This window comes from Notamacropus eugenii, chromosome 5 (genome assembly GCF_028372415.1).
Source record: "Notamacropus eugenii isolate mMacEug1 chromosome 5, mMacEug1.pri_v2, whole genome shotgun sequence".
NCBI lineage: Eukaryota > Metazoa > Chordata > Mammalia > Diprotodontia > Macropodidae > Notamacropus > Notamacropus eugenii.
Window position 1 is genome coordinate 18,910,415 of NC_092876.1, and position 16,134 is coordinate 18,926,548.

General features: G+C 40.0%; 1 protein-coding gene across 2 annotated transcripts in view; it reads right to left on the reverse strand.

The window, feature by feature from the left end:
• The window catches only part of LOC140508304 (uncharacterized), a 30,172-nt gene extending 16,374 nt beyond the window's left edge, over positions 1–13,798 (reverse strand). Inside the window, exon 1 of one of the 2 annotated variants that reach the window (XM_072616117.1) lies at positions 1,272–13,798. In XM_072616117.1, the coding sequence (XP_072472218.1) occupies positions 1,272–1,327 (56 nt within the window). In that variant the 5' untranslated portion in view covers positions 1,328–13,798. The remainder of the gene's footprint in view (positions 1–1,271) is intronic. The other variant, XM_072616118.1, reaches the window with a different exon arrangement.
• Positions 13,799–16,134: the final 2,336 nt, after the last annotated feature.

Below are 16,134 nucleotides of genomic sequence, written 5' to 3' on the forward strand. Positions count from 1 at the left end.
CACGTCTCATCTGTTGTCTAACACAGTCAAAGTTGTAGTGATTATATGATTTTCCCAATAAACACAAAATGGAAGTTATAACCAATCAGCGGTCAAGTCCACAAACAGGTCTTAACAAGCAAGTGTTGGCAGGTCAGTGTCTTGAATTGTCACCAAGTCCAGCATGCATCAACACGAATAGTTTGTGTAATAACTTGTTTACAATCGTGATACTACATGGTTACAGGTTGAAATACTGCATCATCACAATTTCAATGCAGGAAAGAAAAATGCCACAAATTTACAATAAATCATGAGATTTAAGATACGTCTTTTTATAAACATTTTTTTGAAATGACACATTTTTTAAAAAATCATTAAAGGGTTAAAGAAACTAGATTTCCCGAAGGTGCTGAGCAAATTTTTTTTCTTGAAAAGGGAGCAGTAAGCCAATAAGTGCGGAAACCTCTGATGTAGCCAATGAACCACTTTCAAAGTCACCTGGATCACATGTACATCTTTGTATCTTTTTTCCTTTTCTATAAGAGGAGCATTAGAGACTGTCAGATGCTAAGATCTAGAAAAATGTGAACCGCAAACAAGTGAACTTAGTCTGACGTCACTTATTCTAGAGAAGCAATGCCAGGTGTTTTACCAATCAACAGGCATTTTGAAGGGTTTACTCTCTGCCAGGCATTGTCCTAGGAGCTGAGGTTACAAAGAAAGGTGAAAATCAGGGGCCTGCCTTCAAGGAGCTCTACTGGGGGAACTAACGTTGAAGGGGAGGCAACCAGGTGGCCCAGGGGCTAGAGAGTTAGGTGAGGAGGCAGGAAGACTTCTCTTGCCGAGGTCAAGGGGGCCCCTGGGCAACTCACTCAAGTCTATTTGCTTCAGTTTCCTCGTCTGTAATATGAGGTGCAGAAGGAAAAGAGAAACCACCTCCCATACCTTTGCCCCCAAAGGGTCCCACGGAGTCAGCCCTGCCCCAATGACACAAACAGGTCTATACACTGCTCCCCACTCCTCCCCCACACCTGGCGGCTCTTCCCTCCAGACCAGAAGGGAACCCCTGCCCTCCCCCTCCCTGCCCAGCCTCGAACCCCGGGTAACCCGCCAGAAATGCGTTCAGGAGGCACCGCCCCTCACCCCAGAACACCGAGCCTTCCACTCCACACCAGGAGAGACACCAGGAGCACCAACCCAAAGTCACGGGCTAGAGAGGGGGCCCAGGCTGGATCTCCCCTCCCTCTCCCCAGCACAGCCTTAGTTGCTAGCGCCCCAGCTCCGCTCACCTCCCGCCTCCACACTGAAGCCTCGGTGCCCCCACAGCAACCTCTGGAGACTCCATCCCTAACCTCCCTCTCGGATACCAGCGACTTCTAGCTTCCTGTTCGCCAGTCCGCCCACGAGGGCAAGATCCAGCCTCTGCGCATGCTCAGGTGCACCGCCATCCCACATCCAGTCCCCTTTTCATCCTATGGCCAGCTAGAAGCCCTCTTAACGAAGTTGGAGTATGCAGCCAGCGCGCATGCTCAGTCTACTTTGCAAATGCGCCTGCGCCTAAAGTTTCCCTAGGTGAGGCGGTGCAACCTCTGCGCATGCTCAATCTTTCCACCAGAATACGGCGCTCCACTACTCTCTCCTCCGATCCCCGCCCCCGGAGCCCTGGTCCTGACTCTCGTCTTCATTCCCCTTTCCTATTTCCACTCAGAACCGTCCTCAACCCCTGCTTCCGCCCCATCAGCGTATGTTCCATACTCTCCACGTGCACATGCACACGAGAATCGGGAGGGGCGTGACCGTTGGACCAATCAGCGTCCGCCGGCCTCCGCCCCAGCCCACCAATCAGAAGCACAGCTCGCCTCGGCCCCGCCCCTCACAGATCTCCCCGCCCAGAGCCTGCTCTTCACTACTGATGTCTCTGTGGCAGTTTGTGATCTTTTCTATTTCGAGACTCACTTTTCCCGGGTATGTCAACCTATTCACTTTTTAAGTGAATTCTATAAAACGTTAAAATAATAATCTCACATGAACTTTAAAATCAAAGAGGGAAGTAAACCTACTAAATTCTACAATACAAATATGTTCTAAACTAAACCATTGAGAGATATGCAGATATATACAGGAGATACAGAAAAACTTTTGACAAAATACATCATCCCTTTTGTTTTTTAAAAAACACTAAAGATCTTAGGTAAAAAAGTGAGCCTTTTTGTAGTCTGTTGTACCTATCAAAACCCAAAAGTCAGCATCATAAGCAATGGAGAAATGCCTTCCCAGTTAGATTAAGTGGAAATCAAGGACTCTCACCAGTATTGTGTGATACATGGCTAGAAATGTTAGGTATAATAAGAAAAAAGAAACTGAGGGGAAAAAAACGGAAAATAGGAAATAATGCACTTTTTGCACATAATATGATGGTCTCCTTAGAGGAATTTAAAAAGTCAACTAAAACTGGATTGAAATAACTTCAGCCAAATAACAACATATAAAATAAGCTTACATAAAACCTTAGATTTTTTATATTTTACACAAAATATGTGTAAAATATTTGATACCAGGACTCACAGAGGCACCCTGTGAATACAAAAACAAATACTCTACAAAAATACAGACCTAAATAATTAGAGAAATAATTGCTCCTGGATTGACAGAGACAATATAACAAAAAGGACAATACTATACTACAAAGCATTAATCTTCAAAATATATTTTATACTTGGCAAGCTGTTTGACCCTGTTTGCCTCAGTTTCTTCATCCATAAAAATGATCTGGATAAGGAAATGGCAAACTACTCCATTATCTTTGCTAAGAAAACTCCAAATGGAGTCACAAAGACTGTTCAGCATAACTGGCTGAACAGAGGGCTTGGAATGTGATATTTGGAGGACAATGGAGATAGGATGACAAGCAAGAATCACTTAACTGGAAAAACTGAGTATAATCTTTCAGAGGAAAAAAAAGAGGTACTTAATGAAATAGAGGATTTTCAAGCATTCCTGATGAAAAGACCAGAGTTGGATGTAAAATTAGAATTTCAAATACAAGATTCATGCAAAGGATAAAAAGGAAAACAGGAAAGAGAAATCATAAGGGATTCAATATGGTTAAACTCTTTCCATGCCAACAAAGGAAGATGATACTTTTAACGCCTAAGAACTTTCTTAGTATTAGGGCATTTAGAAAGAGTACATATAGACAGAGCCATCACACCAAAGGTATTGGTCCTCCCTGAACACATCCTACACCCCTTTTCAGGGCTCTTTCTACCTTTGGTGTCCACCTGTTCCACCTAATTCTCACTTGTGGCTCCAAGACACTGCAGCATGCACAGTAGCCACACCCCAGTAAACCATTTCGGCAGATGGGTCAAACCAGGTTGAGAATAATCAAGGGTTCTCAAAACCATTAGTGAGTTGGGGGAGGGGGGGGTGTCTACCTCAAGCATGTGAAGACTTCCTTTGCTGTAATGGGCAGATGAGAACAGTTTGTTCCAACGGCCATGAAGACAGATGAAGCAAGCAATGTGGAATGCTTAGAGCTTAGTTAGACACCAAAGTCACCAAGGTTATCCACTGCATCCTGAGCCATCGCCAGTCATCTTGACTCTGTCCTGCCACTGGACTGTGATGACTCTGGAGGAGAAAGTGAGGCTGATGACTTCGTGCAACTCTGCCTCACTTAAATCCAATTTACACACCAACCAAAAGATATCACCCATACCATTTCACTATTATGCCTCAGAGTTCTGTGGTGACAGGCAAGTGATGAAGTAGCAGATGTGGATACACTGGGAGCTGTAGTCACAACCCTGCACATCGGTGGCCCAGGTTATGGGGTTGTTTCTCACTGGAAGCAGCAGTGGGACTCAGCCTGCTGGGTGTCTGAGCAGCCTTTTAAAGATTGCACTGCTCACCTCCTGGTGCAAGTAACGGGGCTAGAAAAGGTGCCCTCAACATTGTCTACTTGCCCAACCCTAGCCTGATTACTGTGGCAGTCTGGGAATCCCAGTATGTGGTCAAGACACACACAAAAATGTACAAAATGTATGAAAACATCTGCAAAGATTATTCCACTCACTATCAGCACATGGAACATGCACACACTAATAGACAACACAAAATCCAGTAGACCTGAAAGAAGAACAGCTCTTGTTGCAAGAGAGCTCAACAGGTATTGCATCCAAATAGCAGCCCTGGGTAAAACAAGGTTGGTGAATAAAGGCCAGCTTACTGAAGTTGGAGTTGTATCCTTTTTCTGGAGTGGGCACAGTGAAGGGGAGCATCGTGAAGCTGGCATGCATTTTGCAATCAAAACTAATCTAATCAAGAAGCTGGTATGCCTGCGAAAAGGAGTGAATGACAGGCTGATGGCAATGTGATTGAAAAAAGGTACATTTAAAAAAGAAAAAAAAACTGTTTACACCCTCTTAACTATTGAGACTATTTATATGTTGAGTTTCATAATTCTGAAATGATCTCTCCTCCCCTATTTTTCGGGGCCTTGTTTTTCATGGTAGATACATTACCTTTTCTTCTATTTTGTTTTGCAGTCTATTGGCTTTATCCTTATTTCCTCATGGAGTCTTTCATTTCTGTTGCTCTGTTTCTCAGGGAGGTTAATCCTTGGGGTAAGGCTATCCACGTTCTCTTTGTGCCATTTATTCACCTTTCCATTTTTTCCTCCCAAACTCTCATTTCATTGACAATTTCATTTTTTATTCTTGGCTTCATTTCTTCTATTCACTCCATCAGTCCATGTGGCCATGCATTATTTTATCTCCTCTTATAGTTGTTGTGGAGCCTCTCTCTTTGATGATTATTTCTTGGACTTCCCTTAGCCTCTCATATTTCATAAAACTTAGATTTTTTCCACCCACCTACCCCCCTCCCTCCCCAAGATGGCATACAATTCCATATAGGATCTACACATACATTCCTATTGAATACATTTTCATTATAGTCATGCTGTGTAGAACTAAAATAAATGGGAGAAATCACATAACAAATCAAAACATAATACACACACACACACAATCTGCTACATTCTGCGAATGAATTTCATATTTCTTTCTCTGAGTGTGGAAGGCATTTTGCCTTAGAAAACCATGGGGAATTTTTTTTTTTAAGTTCTTGCATTATTTCGAAGTTCCAAGTCTACCAGAAAAAACTCTCACACACTGTGGTTGTTGCTGTGCACAAAGTTCTCCTGGCTCTGCTCCTTTCACTCAGCATCAGATCATATAAGTCCTTCCAGGTCTCCCTGAAGTCTTCTTCTTCATCATTTCTTATGGTGCAATAGTACTCCATTACATCCATATACCATAATTTATTCAACCATTCCCCAATTGATGGGCATCCCCTTGATTTCAAGTTTTTGGCAGCTACGAAGAGTGCTGCTATAAATATTTTTGTGCATGTGGTACCCTTTCCCATTTTTATGATCTCTTGGGGATACAGTCCTAGAAGTGATATTGCTGGGTCAAAGGGTATGCACATTTTTGTAGCCCTTTGGGCATACTTCCAAACTGCTCTCCAGAATGATTGGATGAGCTCACAGCTCCACCAACAATGAATTAGTGTTCCAACTCTCCCACATCCTCTCCAACATTTATCATTTTCCTATTCTGTCATGTTTGCCAATCTAATAGGTGTGATGTGGTACCTCAGAGTTGTTTTGATTTGCATCTCTCTAATCAAAAGTGATTTAGAGCATTTTTTCATATGATTATAGATATCTTTAATTTCTTCCTCTGAAAATTTCCTGTTCTTATCCTTTGACCATTTATCAATTGGGGAATGACTTGCATTGTTGTACATTTGACTCTGTTCTCTATATATTCTAGAAATGATAGCCTCTCACATTTCATTATGCTGAACATGTTCTTTCAGTTGCAAGCAGCCTTCATTCTGGTGTTGGGATTTGTATTCTGGCCAGTACCCTCTGGCACTCTAGGATGGGTGAGGAAGGCTTTGTTTGATCCTGTTTCCCCTGTAGTCTAGATACCACTGCTGCTTCTGATCTTGAGGGGATGGCTGGTATTAGGCCTTCCTACCTTCCAACTCAATTCTCTCATTCATGTCTTAATCTCCTAATGGCACATTGTGAGTTCAGATCTCAGATAGTCCCGTCCACTATATAAGCCCCTCTATTAAGAGTTGGTTTTGCTTGCTGCTGTAGGCCGCTGGAGGATTTCAGAAGTCTTAATGGTCCTTGATCTCTCTTCACAGCCTTTCCAGTGCTAGTGACCAGTGGTGGGTTGGCCTTATCTCCAGTTGTGGCACAGAGGAGGTCTAGTCTCCAGGAACATTTACCTAGAGAGGCCAGAATACAGCTTCAGGTACCAGATTTTTGGAGCTGGTGTCCATAGCCCTGACTAGCCTTGATTACCTTTGCCAGAGTGTGCCATGGTTCCTCTCCTCTCCCTAACTCTGTTGATTTCTGGCCAGCTTATTGCAGATCACACTGGTTCTCTTTGGTTCAATCGCTACACCCCTCCTCCATCCTCTTGTGGCCCTCTTTTGGTTTATGATTAGTCTAAACGCAAGGCTTAGTGTACAGTCTTTCCAGATTTCTCAATCATTTTTTCTTGGACAATTTTCTGACACTGGGGGGTGCTTTTTGTGGAAGAGTTTGGCTTCTCTGTGACTTCTGATGTCTTTATCTTTACCACAAACTTAATCACCACACTCATGCCAGTCATTGTAAGGTACACCAACCTGGCAGGGTGCCATTCTTGGACACTTTCTTCCTAGAGAGCTGATGATTGTCCAGATCTGTTTTGTGTTCTCAGTCCCCAGATTTTAGCAGACAAGAGTGAGGAGAACCACACCTGTGTCGCTGTTGCTTAGACTTAGCTCTCTTCTGTACTCTTTTTGAGTCTTCTAGAGTGTCCCTTGTGCCTATGGGAGTCATTAGAATTAGAGAGTGGTCATCCCTCTTGTTAAGTCTCATAAGTTCTCTAGTTTGTATTTGATTCTTGCCCCAGGAAGACAAAAGACCTCACTTTTCAGTTATCAGGTCAGTTCTGAACAGCAAGTCGCCCACACACCCACACCTACACCCTGTGATGCACCTCTTCTTCTTCTGATACTCTGGATGATCTCTCCCTGATAAGCCCTATCTAGAGGAGCTTCCAAAGTGTTTCTCATTTCTAGGTGCAGATTCATCCTTCTCTTTCCCCTCCTCATCTGTGGGACATCCCCCACTCTATACCTTCCTGACCAAGAGTAGGTTACCCCATGGCCACTTCAGTTCTTTTTTTTCTGCCTTTGATATCATTCCTTTTAGGGCCATTTTTCTGTCCTTTGGCCATATCTAGACAGATGTTTCTCAAGATTTTTCATCTCCTGTAGGAGGGAGTCTAGCTCCACTCCTGGAACATAGGTGGTATGCACTTATCCATGTCAAAAATACCAACAAGACCAAATTCAGTTCATGTCAGTCCAGCATTTCTGCTGCTCCCCTTCCTGACGGAGATACAAGGACAGTCTCAAGGTCTCTCTCAGGAACTTTGGATTTGTCTGTGCACCATGGGAGACACTGGCACAGTACTGCTGAGCGTGGCATGCTCACATCAGAAGGGGTGATGTGCTCTATGAGCAAAGCAGAATTGAGAAAGTACAAAGTAAATGTAGGGTGTGCAAATTTGGAGTATCCACCCCCAAAATTCACAAGGACTATCTGTGCCTGTCCTGTGGTATAGCATTCTGAGCTCTTATTGGTCTGATCAGCCACAGTTAGAAATACTGAAATTTCACTTTATCATGGTGATGTCATTTTGGTCCTCTTCAAGAATGAAGAACAACAACCAACCCTATGTATATACGTACATACATATATACATACATATATATGTATATGTATATATATATATATATACACACATATATATATATTCTCTTTGAAATGTCTTAGCAAGATTCTGAGGATCACCTGGCAGAATGAGGTACCAGACACTGAAGTCCTTGCTGGAGCTGAATTGGCAAACATTCAGACCATGCTTCAGAGAGCGCAACTCTGATGGGCTGGCCACGTTGTTCGAATGCAAAATATACGTTTCCCAAAAAGTGTATTTTATGGGAAATTCACATGTGGTGGGCGATCATATGATGGTCAGAAGAAACGATCCAAGGACACTCTCAAGGTTCCTCTCAAAACTTTGGATTTGACTGTGCAACATGGGAGACACTGGCACATGAGATGATGTTTGCAAAATGCTTGTCCCTGGCACACAGTAGGCACATGGTATAAGGTAAATTTCAGGAAATCAAAGAGAGAAAGTGGACCAAGAAGGGCTTCATATAGAAGATGGATGGTCAATATTGAATGAAGCACAGAGGTCAGTTGGGAGGAGGACTGAGAAAAGACCATTAGATTGGGTGCTTAGAACATCAAGGCTAACGTGGGAGAGAGACAGCACTTTGGGGAAAGGGAAGATGAAAGTCAAGTTGTAAAGGGTTAAGTAGTGTGGTAGAGCTCTAGTCTTGGAATCAGGACGACTCATCTTCATGAGTTCCGATCTGGCCTCAGAGTTTTACTAGCTGTGTGATCCTGAGTCACTTAAGTCACTAAACTCTGTTTGCCTCAGTTCATCATCTCTAAAATGACCATAAGTAGGAAATGGGAAACCAGTTCTGTGTCTTTGCTCCTAAGCCCTCAAATGGGATGTAGAAGAGTCAGATATAACTGAATAATCACTAAGGAGTGAGTGAGAGAGGAAAATAGAAAGGTCAGCCAGAGGGAGTTTGCCTGAGAAAAGGACGTGAGATAGAATGATTGTTCAAAAGGTAAGGGGGGTTTAGGGAAGGCTTTCTTAAAGATGGGGGTGATGAATATGTTTGAAGTCCATAGTAAAGGGGCTAGCTTATAGAGAAAGGTTAACAATGTGAGGGAACTGTGTGTGGGGAATAGGTGAGTGTTGATTGTTGTGGAGAATAGGATGGGGGGGGGCAATCAAATGGCTGTGCACATGGTTGCCCTTTGAGAAAACAAGACTCCCAATTTCTTAGAGAATGGATGAGAGAAGGCATTGTTAAGATCCCATAAAGAGGTTCTGAGGAAAGAAGGCTGGCAGCTATTTATTCCACATTTATTAAGTGCCTACTACATGCCAGGCACTGTGCTTCGTAGGGGTTGTGCAAAAAGAGGTTAACAGCAGAATCTGCCCTCGAGGAACTCACAGACTAAGGGGGAGACAGCAAGCACACAGATAGTTACCTAAAAGGTGTAGAAAAGTCAGTCTGATACAGTTCATGGAATGAAGGCAGGAAAGGTGGGATATTGGTTGAGACTTGAAGAAACCAAAGAGGCCTGAATGAGGTGGCAGAGAATTCCAGCCATTCAGGAGAGCCAGAGAAAATGTCCAGAGCCTAGAGATAGAGAGTCTTCTTCCTGGAATATAAAGGAGGCCAGTGTCATTGGGTCAAAGAAAGTGGCAGGACATAAGTTGGAAGCAGACTGCAGAAGTAAGTGGTGTCTAGGTCATGATGGGCTTTTAAAGCAAAACAAACAAGTGTTTCTCATTAAAATTCTAGATGCCAGGAACAGAGTTAAGCCTGGGGATTTAAATACAAAAGAAGAATTCTCCTGTTCCCACGGAGTTTACATATTCTAGGACAAGACCACACACCACAGGAAGAGATTTTGGGCTAAAGACACCAGACACTGGGACAGGGTGGCAAAGTCAGTGAGAAGTTCAAAGTATGGCAGCCAGGTGCAAAATATGGAGATATATGAGCTGCCCCTCTACTTATGTGGAGGGTTGGAGGATATGAGCTCACACAAGGGTGGGGAAGAGAGAATGTGGGAAATGGAGAAGGAAAGAGATATGGGATAGCTTCTGTTCAGAGCTAGTTAGGGATTCAAGAGATGAATTATCAGTGAATAAAAGTATGGCCTTCCTAAAGTGATTGTTCATACATGAGTATACATAGTGATGTCAAGAATCATAACTCAGAACAAGTGAAAAGAAAAATGTTGTAAATTGTTGGGAACCTGAATAATCAGAAAAAGTCTAATGAATTCTTTAATTGCTCTAAAGTTCAATAATAGAAATAAAGAAAGCTAAAAGTTAAATATAGATTATAAATAGATGGTAAATGTTTTAATTAGAGTCATAATGACCAAAGAATGAAAAGAGATTTTTACTTCCATGAAGGAGAATTGCTCTAAAGTAATAGAAAAACTGAAAAAGTGACCCACCATCTGCTAGAAATCGAAGAAAATGAAATGGAAGAGCACTGAATGCCAAGTGCATTGGCTGAGCATATGTTCTACATGTAGCAGACTGGATAAATAGATGATCCCTCCCAAGTATCAAAGACTTTACAGATATGGCCACTCTCTTGTATGATGTCCATCAGTCTGCCTCTTGACTCCTAATCACCAATGTTTTGGAGTCCTAGAAGCATGGTGAAATAATTTTTTTTCATCAATAATGTCAATGTCTCTCTTGTGCATGAGCTCAATCTTCCACCGCAGGTCATAAAATATTATAATTTTACTGAATTAAGGAACTTTCCTTCCCCACATAGTTATTTTTGTTTCTCTATACTCCCACTGCATCCTAAGCTGTCTGCAGTCATCCTGATGAATATCTGGTCACTGAATCCTGATGGCTCATGAGGAGAAAGTGATGCTAATGACGTTGCACAGCCCTCCCTCACTCAAAACAAAGTCAAGTGCAAGTCATGTCCTCATTTCTCTGATGTCATGGTCTTCTTCAAAAATGAAGGATGAACATAACAACAACAACAACTTAAATAATACGATGAATAAATATATTCCTTGAATAATTGCAATCAATCATATAGCAATGGCAAGAGATGCTTTTGACCATGACATATCATAGCCAGTGTCATCTCAACCCTTCCCTATAAGAATAGAGAAGTCTTCTTCAGTTGGCGGGAAACAGTTTCATGCCACGCAGTTGAGGCCAGCTTGTGAATAATCTCTCTTTAGAATCCTTTCCATACTTTCATCTAATTAAGAATTTATTTCAGACTTTTAGGAAATATGCTTGATCATTCCTTTTTCTTTGTTCTTTCCTCAGTAGTCACTATTGATTCCTCCCTCACAACCCCCAAACAGAAGAATACACAGTACTTATCAGCTTCTCACAAAGTCTTCCTTGAATTTTCTTAATGTGTCACCTTGGACAATTGTAGGAAGGAATTTCAGATGACCTTATCTGTTTTCCCCATCTTTTTTTTTAATTTATGAATTTAAATTTTGAACATTCACTTTCATAAGTTTTCTCCACCTCCCTGCCCTACTCCTTTGCCATGACAGCATGCAATCTGATGGAGGCTCTCCATATACATTCATATAAAACATATCATCATCTTGATGTCATGGTCCTCTAGGAGAACAAAGGACAAACAAAACCTGTGAGTGAATAGCCTCTCCTATCCTCTTTTTCCTCTTCTCTCCTTTCCTCTCCTCTCCTCTGGTGCTTTATCTAGGGGAAGCTACAATTCCATAGCCAATAGCTGCCTTTCTCCTTTGGATTTACTGTCCACACTTCTTGCTCAAAGAATAAGCCTTAAGCCCAATTCACTCTGGACCTCATAGATTAGACACCAGGTCCCTACCCACCTAGTAAAGCATGATTGTAATTACTAAATATTAACTGTTTCTCTTCTACTCAGGATCCTTGAGGGTCTTCCCCTCACACTTTGATTTTTTTTTTGGTAATTTGTCTTTCTTTTATTAAGAGGGGCCATCCCTTGAGTAACTACTTAAAGAGGCCTCTTCATTGAATGTGTATATCTCACTGAAAGCAAGAATCTCTTAAGACCTTAGCCTAAAATGGCCAAGGTCGCACAATGCATCCTGGGCCTTCTCCAGTCATCCTGATAAGTATCAGGCCATTATATCCAGATGGATATGGAAGAGAAAGTGAGGCTGGTGACCTTGCATAGCCCTCACTCACTCAAATCAAAGTCAAGTACAAGTCATGTCATCATCTCCATGTCATGGTCCTCTTTCAGAATGACAGACAAACACAAGAACAATATATTTCCATATTACTCATGGTGTGAAGAAGTATTAGAAAGAATGTGAGGAATCAGGAGAAAGAAGAAATAAAATGATACAAGAAAAAAAAGAATAAATAGTATGTTTCAATCTACATTCTCCATAGTTCTTTCTCTGGGTGTGCATAACCTTTTCCATCATGAGTCTTTTGGAATTGTGTTTGTTGCATTGGTGAGAAGAGCTAAGTCTATCAAAGTTGGCCAACCCATGATATTGCTGTTACTGTCTACAATTTTCTTCTGGTTCTGCTCACTTCACTCAGCATCAGCTCATATAACTTTTTCCAGTTTTTTCTGAAGCCCATATGCTTACCCTTTCTTATAGCACAATTATATTCCATTCATATTCATAAATTTCAATCAATTCTCTATGTATTTGAGAAATGAGGTGTTAACCAGAGAAACTAGCTGTCAAAACATTGTTTCCTAGCTTTCTGCTTATCTTCTAATCTTAGTTGTATTGGTTTTATGCAAAAAAACTTTTCAATTTAAAGAAATTAAAGTCATCCATTTTGCATTTCTTAATGTTCTCTATGTCTTTTTTGTTCCTAAATTCTTCTGTTCTCCATAAATCTTAAGGTAAACTATTCCTTTTTCTCCTAGTTTGCTTATGGTATCAGTCTTTATATCTAAATTGTGTATCCATTTTGACTTTATCTTGGTATATAGTATCCTCCACGGATTCTGATACGTCTGATGGAGCACTTGCCTTTTCCCTAATTCCACTGGGCTAAGCTGTGACACTCATAAAGGCTATATAATGTTTTATGCAAATCCCTTCTCTGGGCTTCAGTTTCCTCTTCTAAGTTGTTGAGGGTTGGACTACATGAATTCTGGAGTCTCTCCCTTCTAAATCATGTGACTTCTGATGGTTAAGGAATTGGTGACATTCAAGGATGTGGCTGTGGACTTCACTAATGAGGAGCAGGGCCTCTTGGACCATTCTCAGAAAAAGCTGTACAAGGAGGTCATGCTGGAGAATGTCCAGAGCCTACCGTCCCTGGGTAAAGGGGATGTTAATTGTTAATTGATGTTAATTGTCAGGCCAAAATTTTCACAAGTGGCAGAGAATGGATCCATATTCTGGTGCATCTCAACAGAAGAAGCTTCTTTGAGTGCACACTCTTCTGCATGCACCAACTCTCCATCTGCTTTGATCTTTCCTTGTCACCTTATCAAGTTAAATAATTTACCATCAATCAGGTCTCTGACTTTGATGCCATATTCCTCTTCTGTGAAGGTGTCTGACAACTTCACTGAAAATGTCATGCTATAAAGAATGGGAGGGGATTCTAGCAAGGTGGTAGAATAGGACAGGAAATACTTGGCTTTACAAGAATCTCCTAAGGAAGAAAACAAATTGCCTCAAACTCTACACAATGTAAAATACCTAGGAGTCCAACTGCCAAAACAAAAACAGGAACTACATAAACCAAATTATAAAAACTTTTATATACAAATAAAATCAGATTTAAATAGAGAAGTATTAATTGTTCATAGGTATCCAGACTGACTTATATATTCAATGCCATTTCAATGAAATTACCAAAATGATTTTTTATTCCATAAGAAAAAATAATAAGAAAATTTACTTGGGAAAACAAAAATTCAGGAATATCAAAGGAAATAATGAAAAAAATATCAAGTAAGAAAGTTTGGCAGTACCAGATCTTATGCTCTATTTTAAGGCAGTAAGTATCAAAAGTCTCTGTTGCTGGGAAAGAAATAGAAAGATAGATCAATGGAATAGTATATATATATATATATATATATATATATATATATACATATATATATATATACACATATACACAGCAGCAAGAACACATAATAATGCTGTATATGAGAAGTCTAAAGACTTAATATTTTGGAAGAAGAATTCATTATTTGGTAAAAAACATTGTTGGGAAAATGTAAAGCCATGTGTTTGAAACTGAGTATACATAAATCGCACACAGACACATACATACCCATTTGTTTGTGATGGTAGCCAACTCTGAGGGGAGGGAGAAAAATCAAGAAATTTATATAGGAGATTTGCAGTTTCATGCACAATGATGCTTTCTATAGCACAATGTTACAGAAATCCTTGTTTCATTACACAAATTCCAAAAAAAAATTAAAAAGTAATTTGTCAACGAAGTGGAAATAGTTTATTTCACTGGCCTATGAATTCATATGACTTAAGTACCTTTTTAAACCTATGATGGACTATTAGCAACACTAGTATGGGTCAAATGAACAGCTTGTGTAAGGCATACTTAAAATTCAATATCATATAAATGTGGTTTCATAGTAATTTACAGAATATATTTCAAAATATTTGAACTGAATGCCAAAATATGTTAAGGAAAAACAAAGAATAAAAACCGAATAGTTATCACAAAAGGAGGATATGTTGCACATTAAAAGGTGTTTGAAAAGATAAAAAAAATGAAATTAGGTAAGGAGAGTTTAAATGGAGCAGTTATCACATAGAAATTAATTCTCTTGGAATTAGGTGGGCATGAGGGCAGGTAGTACTGGAACCTTATTCTCATGGGATTAACAGAAGAGGAACGGATATATTTAAGTAGAAGTATTTTAGAAAAAGAAATTAAACAGTTCCTGAGAAAAAAGCACCAGCAGCAGATGGATTTGAAAGGAAATATTACCAAACATTAAAGATCAACTAATTCCAATATTTAATCAATGATCTGGAAACACAGGCAAAGAAGGGGTACCACAAACTCCTTTTATGAAACAAATATGGTATTGATACCTACACCAGGAAGAATAAAAAAGAGAAAGAAAATAATGAACCAATTTCATAAATGAATATGGATTCAAAAATCCAAAGCAAAATACTAGCAACGGAATAACAACATATTACAAAGATTGCACGTTGAGTCCAATTTGGATTTATCCAAGGAATGGAGGGATACTTGAACTTACAGAAAATTATTCACATAATTCATTGTATGAATACTAAGTAACAAAAAAATCACATGGCTATATCAGTAGTTGAAGTATAAACTTTTGACCAAATGCAACATTTCTATTAAAAATCCTTGAAAATATAGGTAGTAATTGACTTTTCCTTACATTGATAAAAAAAAAAAAAAGATTTACCTAAACAAATCATCAAGCATTACTTGTAATGGGGATAAGCTAGAAGTCTTCCCAGTGAGATCAGGGGTGAAACAAGGATGCCCACTGTCACCTATTCTATTCAGTGTTGTATTGAAAATACTAACAATAACAAGAAGAGAATAGAAGTAATCAGAGGAGGGAATGAGGTAATAAAATTCACTTTTTTTGGTAGATATTATATACTTGCAAAACCCAACTTAATCAAAAAAATTATTAAAGCAGGTAATAGTTTTAGTAAAGTAGCATACAAACCCATATAAATCATCAGCATTCCTATATATCACCAACAGAACCATGCAAGAAGAGATAACCCATTGAAAATAACTCTAGATGGTATGTCATTCCTGGGAGTACAGCTGTGAAAACAAACCCAGGGAGCGGTTGGTCCTATAGAGTTTTCATTATTCCTTTATTAGGTTTTTGCATTTCCCCATCATTTTCATCAAACCAGTTTGGATATTTACATGTATTTACATGAGTAAATCAACAAATCTCTGAAAGCTCCTCAATTCTTTCCTGCTACAATGCTGCAAACCCTATGTTGGCTCAGTTTTCTCTCCAAGTTAGTAACAAACTGTTCTTCCATGGAGAATCTCTCAAATCTGTTGACATAACGTCTGGTAGGCATCTTGAGTTGTGGCTGCTGCTTTTGTTGAATGTGAATATTTAGCTTGGAGTGAATGAGTCTCCCATTGGTCCAGCACTCTGTGGTCACTCTCAGAACCTTGTCTGTCTCTTCTCCTTAGAACAATACAGTCTATTTGATCCCAATATTTGCTCCAAGAGTACACAAAGTTATGTTGCATTTCAGCTGGTAATGACAAGGTCATGAGCCCCATAAATCTCCAGTAACCATTGGTATTGCATATACTTATGTGTGTATATCATGATTGTTTGTTTTCTTCAGATTTAGAGAGCAAGTTTGAAGAAAATGAGGTGACTAGAAATCTTGGAAGCCTTCTGGAAAAACATGTCCTATACAGA